Raw genomic sequence first — 17,049 nt, 5'->3', positions numbered from 1 at the left:
CAGAAAAAGAGGTAGTCAGAAAATAGTTCGTTTGCCTTCAAAAAACAAAACAAAAAACAGCACAATGAACGCACGACATCAGAGGGTAAGTAAAACTATACAGAATCTTGGCAATGCCCCAAATTACTCTACAAGATCTTAAAAACCAAAACCAAACATAACAAAAAAAATTAAGAAAGGTGTATTTCCAGACTCCTAGATTCCAAGTCTCAACTGGTTTATCTGCTTGCTGAAGCAGAAGAAATAAGCTCATGTAAAAGATACACTGCAGAAACTAAGTTCATCAACACAATCACAGGATTTATTCTTCCCTGTTAATAGGAAACTACCACCAAGTGACCAGATCCATTTGAACAGGCTGGACAAATTAAACAAACACCAACATTGTTTTCAGAGATGGTTCTTTTTATTATAAGAGGTTTCCCATATGCCAACGTTAAGTAGTTAATTTCATTTTGAGCTATTATGCTCATTCAGTTACAAGTTTCTACTATAAAATTTCAATTTTTTTTCCTTCCACCTTGTTATTTTGGCGCAAATGTCAGGGTGCAACTTTCCTTCTGGGAAGATGCGCTGTTGAGTGACCAATAGCAACTAAAGGAACAGTGAGGAATTCACAACTTCCTTCTCTGTAAAGGCAAATAGGGTTCTCTCTCCATAAAGTCAGCTTTCTGAAGGAGCAACATGAAAGGTTAGATGGCAAGAGTGAACATTCCCCTTGGCAAAAAACATCAGAGCTACTGAGTCAGCCAACACAATTTTGACATATTTTTTAGGAATTAATGTTCAATATATGAGTTGGGAAGTTCTGTGTACTTAATATCTTAAAAACCAAATGACTCTCTTTTGACCACCACGTCATATCTGGAAGTTTGCCATCACACTGGGAGAAGCCTACATTATGCGGCATTAACCTATTAAAAAAAGCCTCTCAGTATTTTTTTTATTACTCCAACACTAGAGTCTCTCAAGTAGAATAAAGAATCATTAGAATTATTCTTTGCCTTATAATCTCTTGCTTTCTGAATTTATACCTGTATGCCTGGTGATTAAAAGTTATAGCAAATTAAAGTATGAATCTCATACTTCCAATTCCCAGAGTTTCTCAAATGACACCCAGTTTTACAATTAGGGAATCAAACTGCTCTTCACTTTGCTGCCCTGGTAGGATTCCTGCAACAATCCAGCTTCACCTTTGAATGCCAGTCATTTTATGAGATTGTCTGGTTAAGAGTGGACAGCATTTACTACATGAAACTTAGAAAATATTCATTATAGGTAAATAACCTTAAATAAACCTAGGATAAATTCACCTACAAGGAATTCATACAGTTCCAATACCAAATTCCGAAGTCCTAAAGCTTCAACAACCCAATCAAGGTTTTGGAACTAAGAGTTGGTATGAAAATGAGCTGGCGTTAATATCAGCTCTGCCTCGACTTTTGGTAATCTACACGAATAATCCCAATTCACAGTTTTCATTCTGACTGTACAGGAAATGCTTTCTGCAACCCAACGTATCTAAAAAGGTTTCATTCTGAGTGCTATAAACTCTCCACATGGCCTCAAAAGCCAAGGGTCAGATGCCTTTGTAATCCTCATTCACATGAAGCAAATTTCTATTAGATTGGGGAGGATTTATAAAGCACTTGTTGTAACACGTCCACAGGCAGTGATGACCTAACAAGGGATATTTGAAGCACATCTCTTTACAACTGAAAATGGAACATAAAAGCTACAATAACTACTTGTTTCCTATGTTGAGACTACACCTACTGTTTTCCCTGGTCTCTCTTGACATTTAAGATTCCCCTCTCAGCTTCATTTATTAAATTCTTCTTCTCCTACAATACCACTATAAAATCATTTCTTAAAGACATTTCTCTGGAGCTTACTACTGAAAGTTAATTATTTCCATAAATTGACAATTCAAGTCAAATACTTCTTAGGAGCCAGTGAGGTGCTAGGACCCCTTGGGGAATATTAAAAAGTATAAAACATGATCCATGCCTTCTAGGATCTGAATAAAAATATACATATATATACTTACTGATTCACAGAATGAGAAGATAGTTTGAGAGCTCATTTTATACATATATAGGCAGCTGTACCTTAAAAATTCACCTCAGGAGATCATAAAATTATTTTGGTAACCTTTTTACCATCAATGTTAATGACAACCATCATTAGCAACAAGTTCTTTATGCAACTAGCCCTTGCTTCAGTTTAAAGCTATTTTTCTCTTGATCTAGTATCCGTGGAGCTGGGAAATAGCTGGTTACCATTCCTAATAATGGATCCATTCATGTTTTTTGAAGAGTTATTAAGTTGCCTGTTAACCTTTCATTCTCCCAACCTTTCCTCATAGGACTGACTTCCAATCATATAATCATCTTTTGAGTCTCCTCAGAACCGTCTCCAAGGTCTCCTCATCCCTTCTAAGTTGAGGAACCTAGAAATGGAAACAACACTCAAGTAAGGGGATGATCAGTGCTCGTGGTACTTAGACAGCTCATAATACCTACATAAAAGGCGATGCTGGCCCATCAGGCTACCTCAGCAGCACTTTAAAAACCCCAATCAGGACTTCCACAAATGTTCTTTGATGGCTCGTAGACTTTCCTCTACCATACTTAAGTCTACTGTTTTTAGAAAGTTACTCAACAAAATCCTAACAGTCTTGTACAATAGTTTATATAATATGTCCTTGCAAAGTATTCCTAAAAGTTGTATGTATATCAAATTTTCAATCAGCGAACATTCAGTGATCACATTCTATATGAAAAGTCACCACTATAAACATCAAACATAAATGATGACTTAGAAACAGTCCATGCCTTAAGGAAATCACAGTCCAACGGGGGAAAGACAGACACAATCAAAAGTTTATTTATGACAAGGTATCCTGAAGTAAATTCTTTAAGGGTAGGTAGGAAGTACAACAAAAAAAGGAGAAGTTGAGCTTCAACTAGTATTGGTATCTGTGAAAGGTTCATGGAGGAGTTGCCATCTGGGGATCCAAGCTGAGCCATTCAAAAGATGACTGAGCTTGAAGGTAGGTTAAGATGGGAAAGACTTTAAGGCAAAGGAGAGGCTTTAACACAAGTATAAAGAAAGGCAGGTACACACAGACTGTGGAGAACATCTAATGGACTGGCATTCAATATGGTCAAAGCACATGAGTGAGAATGTGTGGTCTAGACATAATGTTCAAACTGTAGAAATGTAGGCCAGCTAGATTATGAAGGGCTGAAAATTTTGTCTTATTTTTATTCAGCAAGAAGGCAAAGGGTTTTAGGAATAAAGAGACACCGTCACATCTGTATTAGGAAAACTACTCTGAACACCAAATACAGTGAAAAGGCAGAGGGACAGGTTAGGAGATCACGGTGGCCATCACAATGGTAACGGAACTTAAAGCAGGACAGTAAAACAAAAGCAGGGTGAGATTAAAGAAACACTACAACAGTATCAGGGACAAGCCTCAGAAATGGACTGGATGGGGTGGGAAGGGAAAGGGGTTGAAGACGGCCCAGTGCAGAGAGCGTGAATGAGCTTCCAAACACATACAGGTTTGGACCTGAGTTCTAGCTCTGCCGCTTATTAGCCATATGACTTAAGGAAAACTATGTAACTTGTCTGTGCCTCAGTTTCTTCACCTATCAAAGATGCTGTACTAGGTATTCTAGCAAACGCTTCTTTTAAGAGAGAGACAGCAAAACTCTATTTTTCTTCCTTAAGCATACTACCTCTACTAGTTATCCCAAAACTTTGATCTGTTTCCCACTATTCTACTGGTGGTTACTTTTATTACTCAAGTTAAGTTTCAACCCCCTGAACTGTAACCTACAACTTAGTATTTCTTTTATAATTAAATTATTAATTGCATCCATCTCTGCAGACCAACACTTAACTCTCTCCAAGCTGCAACTTGAGAACAAATGTCAAACAGTTACCAAGTACAGACTAATGGATCTGAAGCTGGGGGTCAAGAACCCTGAAGAGCCTCAGAGTTGCTGTAGGGGGTGGGTGACCAAGAACTCATATTAAAGTAAGGAACACTAGTCATAAAGACCAAGAGTAGCAACCCCAACGTAACTTCCTTGGTCTGGTGACTACGCAAACTCACGGCCACACTGTACTCCTTGGTATCCTACCTGCCTTTTTACTGTCTTGTTCTTTTTCCTCCTTTCTTGCCTTATCTCTAATTGTGTTCGAGTTGGACACCAAGGGGACCCATTGTTACCAAGATGTGTGGCTGGCCTTCAGTTCGGTTCCACCCAGCTGACTGATGAACTTGACACCTAGACCCAAGTCAGGAACACTATAAAGGCAAGATCCCAGCACTCAAATAGGTGTACATGAGCACATATATACATGCACACCTCAACGTAATAAAAAACATTTTATCTTGGTGGGAAGAAAAAAAGTATAGCACTTGTGTCTTTTCAATCTCGGAGTCCTAAAAATAATTAGGGATTCCAATGTACCAGGCAAACTGCTAAGCATTTGCATGCATAATTTCAATTAAGCCTCACAATAATCTTAAGAAGCATGATGACCACTAATTTACCAATGAAGAAACTGAAGCATAGAGCGGTTAAGAAAATTTCCCAAGGTCATTCGGCTAATAAATGATGGAGCCAAGATTTGAACCCAGGCAGTCTAAATCTAGAGCCCATAGTCTTAACAGCTCTTAATTACTATGCTATACTATCCCACACTATTACAGAATAGATAACGAGATTCTCCCCCTCCTTTGTAAAGGTATTTATACATGCACAAATAAAAAATCCTAGCCTGAGAGATTACAAAAGGATTTCCTCGTTAACTAAGCTTAAAGAGATGTTACCCACATGGTTTTACTGCTTATCATTAAAGGTAATAATCTAGGGACAATGCTGGATGTTCGTGTTTGAGCTAAAACTCCACCAATAATCATGCATGGATAGAAGCCCAATATAGGCATGTGTAAATATTTACTCCTCTGGGTGTAGATATTTACTACAGATATTTGTGATGAACTTCTTCCCAGTTTTTAGAACTGAGGTAATATAAAAGAGAGTGTAATGAAAAAAAGTTCTCACAAACACTTCTCACAGGTAATATTCCTCTTCTAATTCAAGACAAAAAGCCCCAATTACTCCGATGTTGTAAACTGAGAATGAACCGACACGACTTCAGCAGACATAGATTGTAAGGGATGGATCTCTCTAACTCAGTTTGCATGTTAGAAAGCAGTTTTGCTGCTTTCTAACACAAAGCAGAAATGCAAGAAAACAGACAAAATATATGGAAGAAACTCCAACTCCAGAAACAAGCACCAGTGGAACAGATCCTACCCCACTGGTACCACAGAAGGCATTGCTGTAGTGACAATAAAAGGTAAGATCTGGGGAAATCCCTTCAGCCTATTTGTCAAATAGAAAAATAACCACTCATTTCAGAGAAAGGGGAATTTTCATACACAGCACAGAAAACTGCCAACTAATTCCACAATTCATATCTTTAACTGTTTCCTTAAAATTAAAACTCATCAGGGTAGTATATTTGATATCTGAAAAGTTAAGCCAAATTTGGCCTCTAAAAAGTTTTGAACTAATCCTACCAGGGGACTTAGATCACCCAGAACAACTAGAAATCACACAACAAAATTCTTTGAAATGCCTCAGTCTTTGAGAGTAAACGCCTGGCAGTGGCTACAGCTTCATGGCCGGCTTCCCCTGGTGCGTAACCTGACAAGGTACAAAGCTCACTGAAATATTTAACAGTGGTGGTATGGATTTCTTTGGATAGGTCAAGAAAAGCAGTTCATCCTTTTTAAAAACATAAAGAACCACTTTATGGGATGTCATTGCCTCAGTCTAGTGTCTGTGTATTTCCTCAGGGCTTTCTCAGAGACCTTATTGAGGGGGCAAATGAAAAGGCTAACAAAAGGACCCCTTTTCTCTCCCTATTCCCAACATAATCCACCTCAGCCACAGGGCCAGTAGCATCCACACTGCCATAAATGCCAGCAATTAGAGAGTCAGGCCATAAAACCACCCACTCAGGTAGAAGGCGCAGGCCTCCAGCTTTCTTGAATGCCTGCCATAAAGATCCTGTACTTCCTTCTTTCAGGTCTTCTTCACAACCAATGACTTGACAGTAACAAAAGTAGCCCTTTGTCCGCCTGCCTCATGTTGATGTGATCAATGAAACCATCTGGGTCCAGGTGAAGGATTTAAGATTCCTTTTTCTCAATAAAGACTGCATTTCCTCTAGTATGCCATATGGGGATCCACTAAAGGAGATGCTGTATTCTGAGCACTAATATTGTGGAAACTAAAGTGAAACTACCTTTTCCAGAAAAATTTTTTTACCTTATTCTGAAACTATTCTAGAAACCTATCCAATTCCAGAACTTCTCAAGAAACACTGGGGCCTACAAAACTATTCTCAATTAGCTGAATAATTTCTAGAAACACCTGAAGTTTTTTCTAATCAAAAAAGTTAATTAAGATTTCAAAGTTTTAACTTCCAATCAAACTTTTAAAATCTGATACAATTTAGAAGCGATCAATAATTTCATCTGGTTGTCTTTACAAGCTACCAGTCCACAAAATCACAAATCTGTGATTTACTCCATGGTAAGACGTTATTTATCAGTCTTTAAACCAATCTGGGTTAAGACCCAAAGAAAGATTTGTTAACAGTGAACTCTTTGGCTTCCTCTCCCCCTACTAGTGCCTACGGGGTTAAGAATCTGATTAAAAATGTAGGTACCTCATGTCAGGCTCATTAGTAATTTAACCTTTCTTAATCCCTGAAAATAAAGTATGTAAACACAGAAGGTCCCATCCCAGCAATCCCTAGAATAAAATCCTCCCCAAATAGTGACACTCACAAAGCCTCCTCCTTTCTCAAAGGTCTATGACACTGGGCTCTCCCCGCCTGGGCAGAGGAAGAATGGAAAGAGAGAGATTCACAAAAGGCCAGACTGAAGGCCTTCAGTGAAGGGCTAGAAGGAAGCTGAAGTTGTGTGCCAACACTAGTGGAATGTGGGCAGGCACAAAGACATCTCAATTAGTAGACCTACAATTAAAACTCAGTAAGTCTCCAAGAGCGAGAAAGCATGCAGTCTGACATGCCTCAGAGCAGGCCTGGCACGGGTTGCCACCCCCTCTAGCCACAGGGCAGGGAATGCGACAGGTACTGAGTCGGCACCACTGCTCTATGGAATGACAGCTCCCAGGTGAGCAAAGGTAGGCGACCAAGTCACGATGGCAGTGTGTTCTCGAACTTTCAGCTTCAATGAGATACATCACTGCTTTGTGAACAATGACTTCTTACATGAGCATGAGCCTGAAGATAATTAAATGGAGGGAAAAAAGGGGACACATTGTATGTTTCCAGTAAGAAAAGTTCTGAACACTGTATTTCTGCTGCTCACTACAAGGTGAAGTCCTACGCTGCAGAGCACATTCACGCCTGCCCTCTGCGACACAGGCATCATCGTTTTGGACCCACAAACACATTAGTGCACTGGATTTTTCTTTTAAGAGCTCACATACCTAAAGGAGTCCAACATCCAGACTGAAAAATAACCTCCCAAAGGGACAATCAGGAACCTACGACAGTGAAAACATGGAAAGCAGCCTAACAAGAGGGTCTCTGAACACCAGACAGTGAGTTGTCTTTAAAATCTGGTCTTCATTTTCCTTTCAAATGAAATCGGTCACCTTCAGCAAAGAATGTTTTCCGTACAGTTACATGCTTCTACTTGGTCCGTATAATGAAAACTTTCCCACTAAGTTGAGATCTCTCTTTCTGATAATAATGCCAATTAAATGGGCAAATGTACAATCTGAGAGGAAAAATCATCAAACAGGCCCAGTGACTGACTCTTTAAATAATGTCAGAATTAGTTCCAACCTGACCAAAATGCTAATAGAACAGAAAGGAATCAGAATAATGGAGCAGGAAAGATTCATGAACTAATATGTAGCCCAACCTTTTCATGTTACAGATGAGAAATTTAAAGGTATAGACGTGCATCGCCCAAGGTCCCAGAACCTGTCAGTGAAAGAGATGAGTCAAGGACAGCCCGTCCACGGCTCCCTACTCTGAGGCTACTGCTTCTCCACTTTGTTTCCTTCTGCCAAGCTCAGGACTAGCTGTGAAAGCAATGAAGAACAACTCCTTCTTCTGGTACATATGCCAGTGAACATCCAGAAAAAATCACCACACTCTCCAACCACATTTCAAGCTGAAGTACCATCCATCACCTTTTCTAGGCCCCATGCAAGAGCTTACCTCTGTCCACCTAAACCAACCTGCCAGGTCAAATGAAAACAAATACATACCAACGTTGTAATTTAGTTTCAATCTATTCCGAATTAAAGTGTGCCATGTTGTGATCAGGATTTAACATTTGGTGAGGTGGTAAAGGAGGTAACTGGATTATTAAATTAACAAAGACTAGTTGCTGATAAATGAGCCACTTCTGTAGTTTATATTAAAAACAACCCAAATTCTAGTCAACAGACAGGATGCTATACTATGTTTATTTAGATGGCAAAGTATAATAGCATTAACAATACCTGAGACAATCCTCAGGGAAGGGGAACACTGACACTATGGAGGGGAAAGGGGAGGCGAAAAAGCAGTCCTCTATCACTTCTTGTGGTGCTCAGTAAAACAGAACTTTAATTCTACTTCCTAATTGTCATACAGACAGACCAAGGAGAACAGCAACCCCTGTATATTTTAAAAATTAATCCCACTTTGCTAGCATTCAGTTGTGAAGAATTCTTAAGTATAGCCGTTACCCAGAGAAGTATTCAATGTTCAATACAAGGGAAGTCAGGCACCTGTGGCAGAGGGAAGGACAAGTCTCCTACGGCCAAAGGAGTTTACACAGGGAAGAGATCTGGAAGTTCTGTCGCCTCTCAACCACCTTAACTTACTAGTTCTCTAAGTACTGACTTACATTTTGTTAAGGACAAGTTATAGTCATAACCCACTTTAAGCAAATCAAAATTTAAAGAGGCTAGAATCACTCTGAGTCACAAAACCATTTCTTCATGAATCCAGACAAGACTCCAAACAGATCTGTGAGTGAATATGGAAACACAGTCTTTAGAACCCTGTATCAGTCCAGGGGAACCTTAAACCTCTCTTCTGAAACTTCATCATTGATTTGTAAGACTCTATAACAAAATGCTCGAGTTCTACACTAAAAACTACCAGGTCAGAGGATGTGATCACTATTGCTTAGGAGGAAACCATACTATGGGTTAGCACTAATCAACCCATAACATCTACCCATACGAAACTGCCTCAAACTACCACTTGAAAAGCTTACCAATGCAACAACAGCTCATTCAAGCCCAATTCAGAAAAAAAAATACTGAAGTTTAATGCAAGGAGTCAACCACTCTTCTCATAATGAAGTAGCAACTACTTTTCAGGCAAAACTCTTTAAGGAGAAGAAACTTATTAATAATGACCTTATTTGAAATAACTGTAATTCCTTCACAGGTTTTGCACTACATGCTACTACTAAGCAAAATAATGCCAGTGGATAAGAAAATGTTAGCACCTGATTAAAACTTTAAAGGTGACTTGTCAAAGACTAACAGATAAAATATTCTGGTGCCCAGACATTAGGTCCCTGAATCCAGGTGGCTCACTTTCTAACCAGTCTCTTGAAAAGCTATGATTGGAAACTGTCAGCATGTAACTTTGCTTTTGAATGTGATAACATTTGGAAAGTGAACATGTGGTCCTTCAATACTGAATATATAAGCATGCTAAACAAGAAGAAAATGCTACTCAGGATCCCCTTAAAATAGACTAACTTCTCCTAATAGAGACTTTCTTATCATACTCAAATATACATGGGGCTCAAATTCTACATATTACCAGGCAAGTCTCAATTTTGAAAATAGGCAGGTAAATGAAATCTCAGTAAGTCTATTTGTTTCTTTTTCTTTCTTTTTTTTTTTTTTTTGCTGCTGTATCTTTTAAAAAAGCAAAATCAACTCACATTTAAGCACCAACTCCATGCAAGTAACCTGAACGGTTCAGTCTTTTTGTCATGTATGAGGCCTTTGGTTCTCCAACTACATGGGATCTGTGTTGTTAGCTTAAAAAATACAGAATTGGCCTTTCAAAAAAAAATAATAATCTACAGCAACCAATAAATAGTCTCAAACAACCCTGCTGCCTGCAGCTGCCTTCCAAAGGCTGGGAAAAGGAGGTGGAGATAGAGCAGAGAGAGGCAGGGAAGAGGGCCGCGGCAGCTAGCTAGAGAGCAAGGAACACGCCCCCATCATGTCCTCCCGGCTTGTCAGAAGGCGGGTTGTTGTCAGTCTCCTGATCAGGCTGCCTTACAGACGATTTTTAAAAAAGGAGGCAGAAGACTAACAACTAAAAAACGCCAGCTCCTGAAAAGGAGGGGCAGGGGTCCCTGGGATCTCCTTCCTCCCCTTCTGCCCAGGACCTTTCCGTATACACCTAACGGGGGGCGGGGCACAGTAGGGGACAAGGGGTTTGCCCAGGACTAACGGCAGTGCACGCAGGAAACGGCTGGTTGTTATCTTTCCCTTTCTGTTTCAATCAAGAGCGCTCCAGAGCAGCAACCCCCTACCCCCCTTGCTTCAGCCCCTAGCAGCTGCTCTTCCTCCTCCAAGCATGCCCCCATCCCTCTCTCCCTCCTCCCCTGCAATTCAAACTCCCCCTTCTGCGTCCAATGGAAAACAAACGCGCAACGCCACTGGCTGAACCTGAACTCAACTTCCCTTCCCAGGCAGGACAACTTTCCTTTTTTGCTGAAGGGGGCTGAATAATGCTTATCAAAGCATCCCTGTTTTGGTCCCAGCACTAACGGGGAAGGGCCAAAGCCCTTGACCCTTCATCCACCTTGGGTTGCCCCCCACCCCGACCCCCCGTAAGAGTCGGAGATAACCCAAACTCCTCCTGCTAAGGAATAACTTTGCTTCCTTACCCTCCTCTTTCTCCCAACCAAAACCAACCACCACCACCACCACACTGAAGTAGACCTGAAGCGGAACCCTTATCTACTCTCCCCACCCCAACCCTGCTTCTCCCACCCCTTCCAAGCCCCAGGATCGGCCTAGGAAAAGGTGGATCAATAATGAAATGACGGAGGGAAGGAGAAGGGCGGGAGGGAGCTAGGGCTGGGACTGCGTGCTCCCCGGCGCGGTGGGTGGGGTAGGAGAGCAGCTGCTTCCCCCGGGAGGATGCTGCCCAGTCCCCCCACCCACCCCAGACACCTCCCCTCACAGGGCCCCCTCCCCAGAGCTGAAGGGGGAGCCTGCCCCCTCCGCAGGGGGAATGGTGGGAGGCTGCTCTTCTCTGAGCCTGGGGGACAGCGGACTGTCCTCCCCTTCAAGATGCCACTAACCCTTCATTCTGAAGGAGGGAAAGGCAGGAGTGAAGGTCCAGTAAGTCCCCACTACCAGCAGGCTGGGAACTGCAGCCCCGTGAGACGGGGGAGACAGGCCGCTGCGCGGGGAGTTCACCGTTACCTCCGGGGGGGGGGGGTGAAGGGTGGCAATCGGAGAGGGGAGCAGATTTTTCCTGGGAGAAGTAGGGTGCGATGCGGGAGGCTCTCTCTGCTTGGGGTGGGGAGCGGGGGGTAGGGGGTGGAGGTGGAGGAAGGGGGAGTGGCTGGTAGTGCAGGGACCTGGCCCGGGACCGGGCGTGGGTTCATCAGGTTTTCGGAAGCAAGGTGCTGGAAGGGACATCGGTCCCCAAGGGTAGGGGAAGATCGTGGCCCCGGATGAGGCCATCACCAGAGGGATGCCCAGGAGGAAAACTGCCCCAGGAGTACAACATCTGCCCAGAGAGGGAGGCGGGGATGTGGCGGGATCAGGTCTCTAGGAGGGAGGGGGGAGGAATCTTGCTCGGATGAGGTAATCTGTGAAAGGGAGGAGGGGTTCAGTCCCGGGATGGGAAACCCCGGCGAGGGGTCCGTGCCAAGGGATTTGGGGAAGGGTCAGGGGAAGGAGGGCGGGGGCGGGGGGCGGGGACAAACGCCCTTAGCCAGAGGGGCCCAAACCCCGGTGTGGGGGCGCCTGGGGTCTGCACCCGCGTATGGGGGTCCCAGATAGGCGGGCCATTTGCCCCGGGTCAAGGACCCCGAGATGGTCCCAGAATCGGGATGCTCCACAATCCTGGATGGGGGAGGGGAGGGGGCTCCGCAGAGGGTCGAGACCCCGGGCCTGGGGGGTTCCTCGCCCCCTTACCTCTCCGCTGCCGCCTCCCCCGCCGCTCTCCCCAAACACGGCCCGGAACCGGCGCAGGTTGGTGCCGATGGCGGCCGAGACCTGCAGCGCCGCGTCGAAGCCCGGGCCCACCCGGAGCAGGGCCGGCCCGGAGGAGGCTGAAGACGATGACGAAGACGAAGACGAGGCGGACGACGAGGAGGCTGCTGAGGCGGCGGCCGCTCCCCCTGGAACCCCAGCCCCGCCGCTTCCCGCCGCCGCCGCCGCCGCCGCCGCGGCCGCCACAGCCGGGGGGGAGGGGGGCGCCCCGGGGCCGCTGCCGCCGACCGGGGGCCCGGGGGGCAGCAGCAGGGCCGGGACGCGTTGCCGCGGGGCGCCCCCCAGGCCCCGGCGCCCCCCGCCGCCGCCTCCCCCGGTGGTCCCGGGTCGGGCGGGGAAGCGCCACCGACAGCTGTGCGCCATGTTCGCCCCGTGAAGTGAAGCAGCGAGAGGGAGAGGCGACAACACAGGGGGGCGGGGAGGCGGAGGGGGGGGGGCCGAGGGCCCCGGAACCTGCCTAGCGCGCTCGGCGCCGCTCAGCGGCCCGCACCCCGCCGGCCGTTACGCAGAGCGCCGGGCGGCGCCCGCCCGCCCTGCAACCTGCATGCCGGGCCCGGGCCTCGCCGCCACGCCCGGCCGCGGCCGCTCATCCCGAGGCCCGGGCCGCCGCCGCCCGCCCGCCTGCCCGCCCCGCAACCTGGATAACTGCATGCCCCGCCCTCCGGGAGCGGCCGGGCCGGGGAAGAGGAGGCGGAGGAGGCCCGGGAGCCCGACGCGGAGCGCGGGTTCCGGGGGAAAGGGAGGGGGCGGGCGCCGGGGAAGGCTGGGGGCGGAGGGAGCCGGGCCGCCCGCAGCCTCGGGAGCCGCGAGGCCGCTTACGCTCGTTCCCGGGAAGCGCTGGGACTCGAACCGCCCGGGAGAGCCGCTTCCAGTGTAAGGCGGCTGCCGGGTCGGGGCGAGTGAGCCTTCTCTGCCTCGAGGCGCGGATACTAGATGGGTTAGCGCGAATTAACGCTTCTAGAATAAAAGAGCCATTATTGTACTGCCTGCAGAACGGAAGCGTCGCCCAGTTTACATATGCAAAATGAAAGGCTCTCAATGAGCGCGCTTTAAAAAATAAAGAGCCCCTCCCATTTTCATGCTGGAGCTGTCTCCGCGTCGCACACACCGAGTGGCAGGTCTCCCGCCACCTCCTCGCCCTGCCACGCTCTCGGGGCTGAGGGTCCGCTAGCTTTCGTACCCTTCCGCGGGGAGCTGGGTTGTGTTTCTCCAGCCCGGGCACCGGGGCCACGGCGTGCTCCGCTAGGCAGGCGGTGTTAGAACGAAGCTGAAGCTGGCTGGCTAACGGGGCCTGGAGGGAAGAGGCGGGCAAAAGCGCCCCCGCCTCTTCTTCCTCAGTTCTCGGCCTGCCGCTGCATGCAAAGCAGACCCTAATGTATGCATGCAGAGGGAGGGGGCTCGCGAGCACGTTTCTGATTAAGAGAGGGGGAGGAGAGGAGCGCTGGGCATTATGATACACTGGGTGGAAGGGGCCCGCCGGCGGCGAGCTCTGCGCGGGGTTAGGAGGCTGGCGGGGAGGAGGAAGAAAGGAGGAGGGACAGGGCGGGGGATGGAGATTCACCGGGTTTACTTTACTGCGGGGAAAGAGAGGAGGGCGCCTCAGGCTGGGCGTTAGAAGTCTGCAAGGCTGGGAAAGCAGCGGAGGGAGGGGTTTGTACCGGGGGAACTTGCGTTGGCTGAGGCAGGAGGATCGATACGCAGCTTGCATCCCCCGAGCCGACGTGGAGTTCGCTGGAAGGTCACGCAGCCTTCCTGGACTCCCGCACGGGTACAGCGCTTTGCATGTACAATATTACAGCCTGGGGCGACGGATTTGGGAAGGAGGGGGAGGGTCGTGGTGAGCAGGTTGCAATCAGTCTGGCCCTGTGGAGGGTGCACTGCGCGCCTCCAGAGAAGGTCCACGGCCTCCTGGTGCTGAAACCCATGTCCCTCCGCCGGCGAAACGTTTGTGCAGAGCGAATGATGAGATGGGGGCCAGAAGGGAGCCGAGAAGGAGAGAAGACACAGGCAAGCTGCAACTCCCCCAACTCGTCCCGGATCGATCGTCGTTCCAACCGCGCAGAATGGAGCCCAGATGGTTTGCACACTCACACGAAGCACACACCACCAGATTGCGTTGTTACATCGGGTGGTTTACTAGGTGCAAAAGGGTGGGAGTAGCGGGAGAGTCCGTAAACGGCAGCCCCGGGACTCTTCTAGGGACATAGACACCCCATTGTGGACGGTTTCTCCATTGCAATATATTTAACGTTAGGTGCTGGGGGTTTGCTTCAGTGTAGCTGCTCTGATCAGTTACAGATTGGCGACCACGTGGATTCCCTCAAGCATCCTGATTTGTTCCCTCTCTCACTCTCGTTTATTTTCTTTTGTATTTGCCCCCCCCATCTTTAATATGCATAACGGTCTGCAGAGGTAATAGGCAGAGAACTGAGTGACACGCCTTATATAACTGAGTCAGTAGGATTTCTTCCCGTCCTCTACTCCTGAGAAATCGTAAGTCGGCTAGGTTCTGAGCAGCGTCCTCACTTCAAGCGCACTTCATTTGGCACGGTGGGAAGTCGGCAGGTCGGGTGGAGGCAGCGGGCACAGAAAGCCTGTGAAGACTGCGTGAAGTCCCCAGCTCAAGCCTCTAGGTAGAAAACTCATTGAGAAATCGTTGTTTGTCTCTTTGCTTCCAGACTAGCCCAAAAGGAGCCAAAACAAACCAGAATTTGGGCTATTGTTGGAAGCTTTTAAGGCAGAAATAATAATACCTTTGTTGAGTGCTGTCTGTGAGCCTTAGTGCTTTATGTGCATTCAGTTTTCACTAACCCTCTGAGATAATTCTGATTTTACAAACGGGGAAACTGAGGCTTAGAGTAGTATCCAAGATCACAGCTAGTAAGTAACAGGACCAAAACTCACTGGGGTCTGACACCGATATCCATTAACCATAGACATACTGATCCCAAAAAGATGTACTATGCCCCCTCACACCCATTAGGATGGCTACTGTCCCAAAAACCCAGTGCTGGCAAGGATGTGGAGAAACTGAAACTCTTGTTGGTGGGAATGTAAAACGGTATAGCCTCTGTGGAAAACAGTATGACAGTTCCTCACAGAATTAGAAATAGAATTACCGTATGATCCAGCGATTCTGCTTCTGAGTATATACCCAAAAGATTTAAAAGCAGAGTCTCAAGATATTTGTACACCCATGTTCATGACAGCATTATTCACAGTAGCTAAGCCATGCAAGCAACCCAAGTGTCCATCTACTGAAGAATGGATAAATAAAATGTGATGATCTGTGCAGTGGAACATTATTCAGTCTTTAAAAGGCAGGAAATTCTGCAATATACTGCAATATGGATGAATCTGGAGGACACTGAGCTAAGTGATATAAGCCAGTCACAAAAAGACAAATAGGCTATGATTCCACTTAATGTGATATTTAGAGTAGTCAAAATCATGAAGACAGAAAGTATAATGGTGGTTGCCAGGGGCTAAGGGCAAGGGAAAAGTGGGGAGTTGTTTAATACGTACAGAGTTTCAGATTTACAAGATGAAGAGTTATGGGGATGGATGGTGGTGATGACTGTACAACAATGTGAATGTATTTTTTAAAAATATATGTACCTTGTACAGCACAGAGAAGACAATTAATGACTCCATCACATCTTCCTATGCTGATAGACAGTGACCACAATAGAGGGGGTGAGGACTTAATAATATGGCTGAATGTTGAAGCCACTGTGTTGTTAATTTGAAACCATCATAAGATTGTATATCAACGATACTTTAATTAAAAAATATATATATATATATGTGCCTTATTCATAAGGTACCTTAAACTGCATGTGTTTACTTCTTATTTTAAATTTAAATTCAATTTCTTTTTCTTAAATATGTAGCTAATATATTCACTATGGTTAAAAATCTTAGGGCATTAAAGTCTTCACTCCACTCGTGTTCTGAACTCCCCTCCCTTTTCCCAGGCATGTCTTACTCTTATCTTAGGAGCAACTAATGTTATTGGTCTGATATATTCTTCCAAAGATAGTCTGTGCCTACACAAGCAAATACATATAGAATTTTCTCATAAATGAAAGAATATCAAACCCATTTCCTGGATCTTGCCTACAAATATCTATCTTGAAGATCATTCCTATAGCATTTCCTCATTCTTTGGGCTGCATGGAATACACCTAGCAACATTTATTTAACCAGTCTTCTATTGGTGGGCACTTCAGTTGCTCCCAAACTTTTGCTTTTTCAAACAATCATGCAGTGTATAACCTTGAATATGTGTAGTTTTGCAAACGTGCACCTTTGTCTGTAGTGTAAGTTTCTAGAAGTGGAGTTTCTGAGTCAAAAGGTATATACATTTGTAATTTTGATAGGGGTTGCCAAGTTGTCCCCAGTAAAGATTGTACCAATTTCATACTCTGACCAGCAATGTTTGAGTGCCTCTTTCCCCACACCCTTCCAAAAAGGATTTTTTGACTGCTTGAGCTTTGCCAACCCAACAGAAATGCACATATTACATATTAAGCTTTTTTTTTTTCAAATGACAAGAGGAAATTTTTAAGAAGCGAACCTCCAATTTTTTACCTTTCTTCCATCTCATGAGTTACTTCTGCTTTGGAGGGAATTCTAGATGTTCACTCCCTTTATCCCTCCCTGGAAAAACTTCACATTGCAAACCAGTATTGCGGCGGAGCCGGCATGGACTCGG

General features: G+C 45.8%; 2 protein-coding genes across 8 annotated transcripts in view; one reads left to right on the top strand and one right to left on the bottom strand.

The window, feature by feature from the left end:
• Positions 1-12,729, bottom strand: part of KMT2A (lysine methyltransferase 2A) — a 68,800-nt gene extending 56,071 nt beyond the window's left edge. For 4 of the 7 annotated variants that reach the window (XM_057490669.1, XM_057490674.1, XM_057490671.1 and 1 more), the window contains exons 1-2: positions 12,255-12,729; positions 10,031-10,129 (exon numbers count right to left, since the gene is read on the bottom strand). In XM_057490669.1, the coding sequence (XP_057346652.1) occupies positions 10,031-10,129; positions 12,255-12,695 (540 nt within the window). In that variant the 5' untranslated portion in view covers positions 12,696-12,729. The remainder of the gene's footprint in view (positions 1-10,030; positions 10,130-12,254) is intronic. The other 3 variants (XM_057490672.1, XM_057490673.1, XM_057490675.1) reach the window with 2 other exon arrangements.
• A 1,385-nt stretch (positions 12,730-14,114) lies between these two features.
• On the top strand, positions 14,115-14,492 carry LOC118929699 (putative uncharacterized protein MGC13053). The gene has a single exon (XM_036920057.2). The coding sequence runs from the start codon at positions 14,115-14,117 to the stop codon at positions 14,490-14,492; it is 378 nt and encodes a 125-aa protein (XP_036775952.1).
• The last annotated feature ends 2,557 nt before the right edge of the window (positions 14,493-17,049 follow it).

The sequence above is a fragment of the Manis pentadactyla genome, chromosome 13 (genome assembly GCF_030020395.1).
Source record: "Manis pentadactyla isolate mManPen7 chromosome 13, mManPen7.hap1, whole genome shotgun sequence".
In the NCBI taxonomy this organism is placed as follows: domain Eukaryota; kingdom Metazoa; phylum Chordata; class Mammalia; order Pholidota; family Manidae; genus Manis; species Manis pentadactyla.
This window is presented reverse-complemented; position numbering and strand designations above follow the sequence as displayed.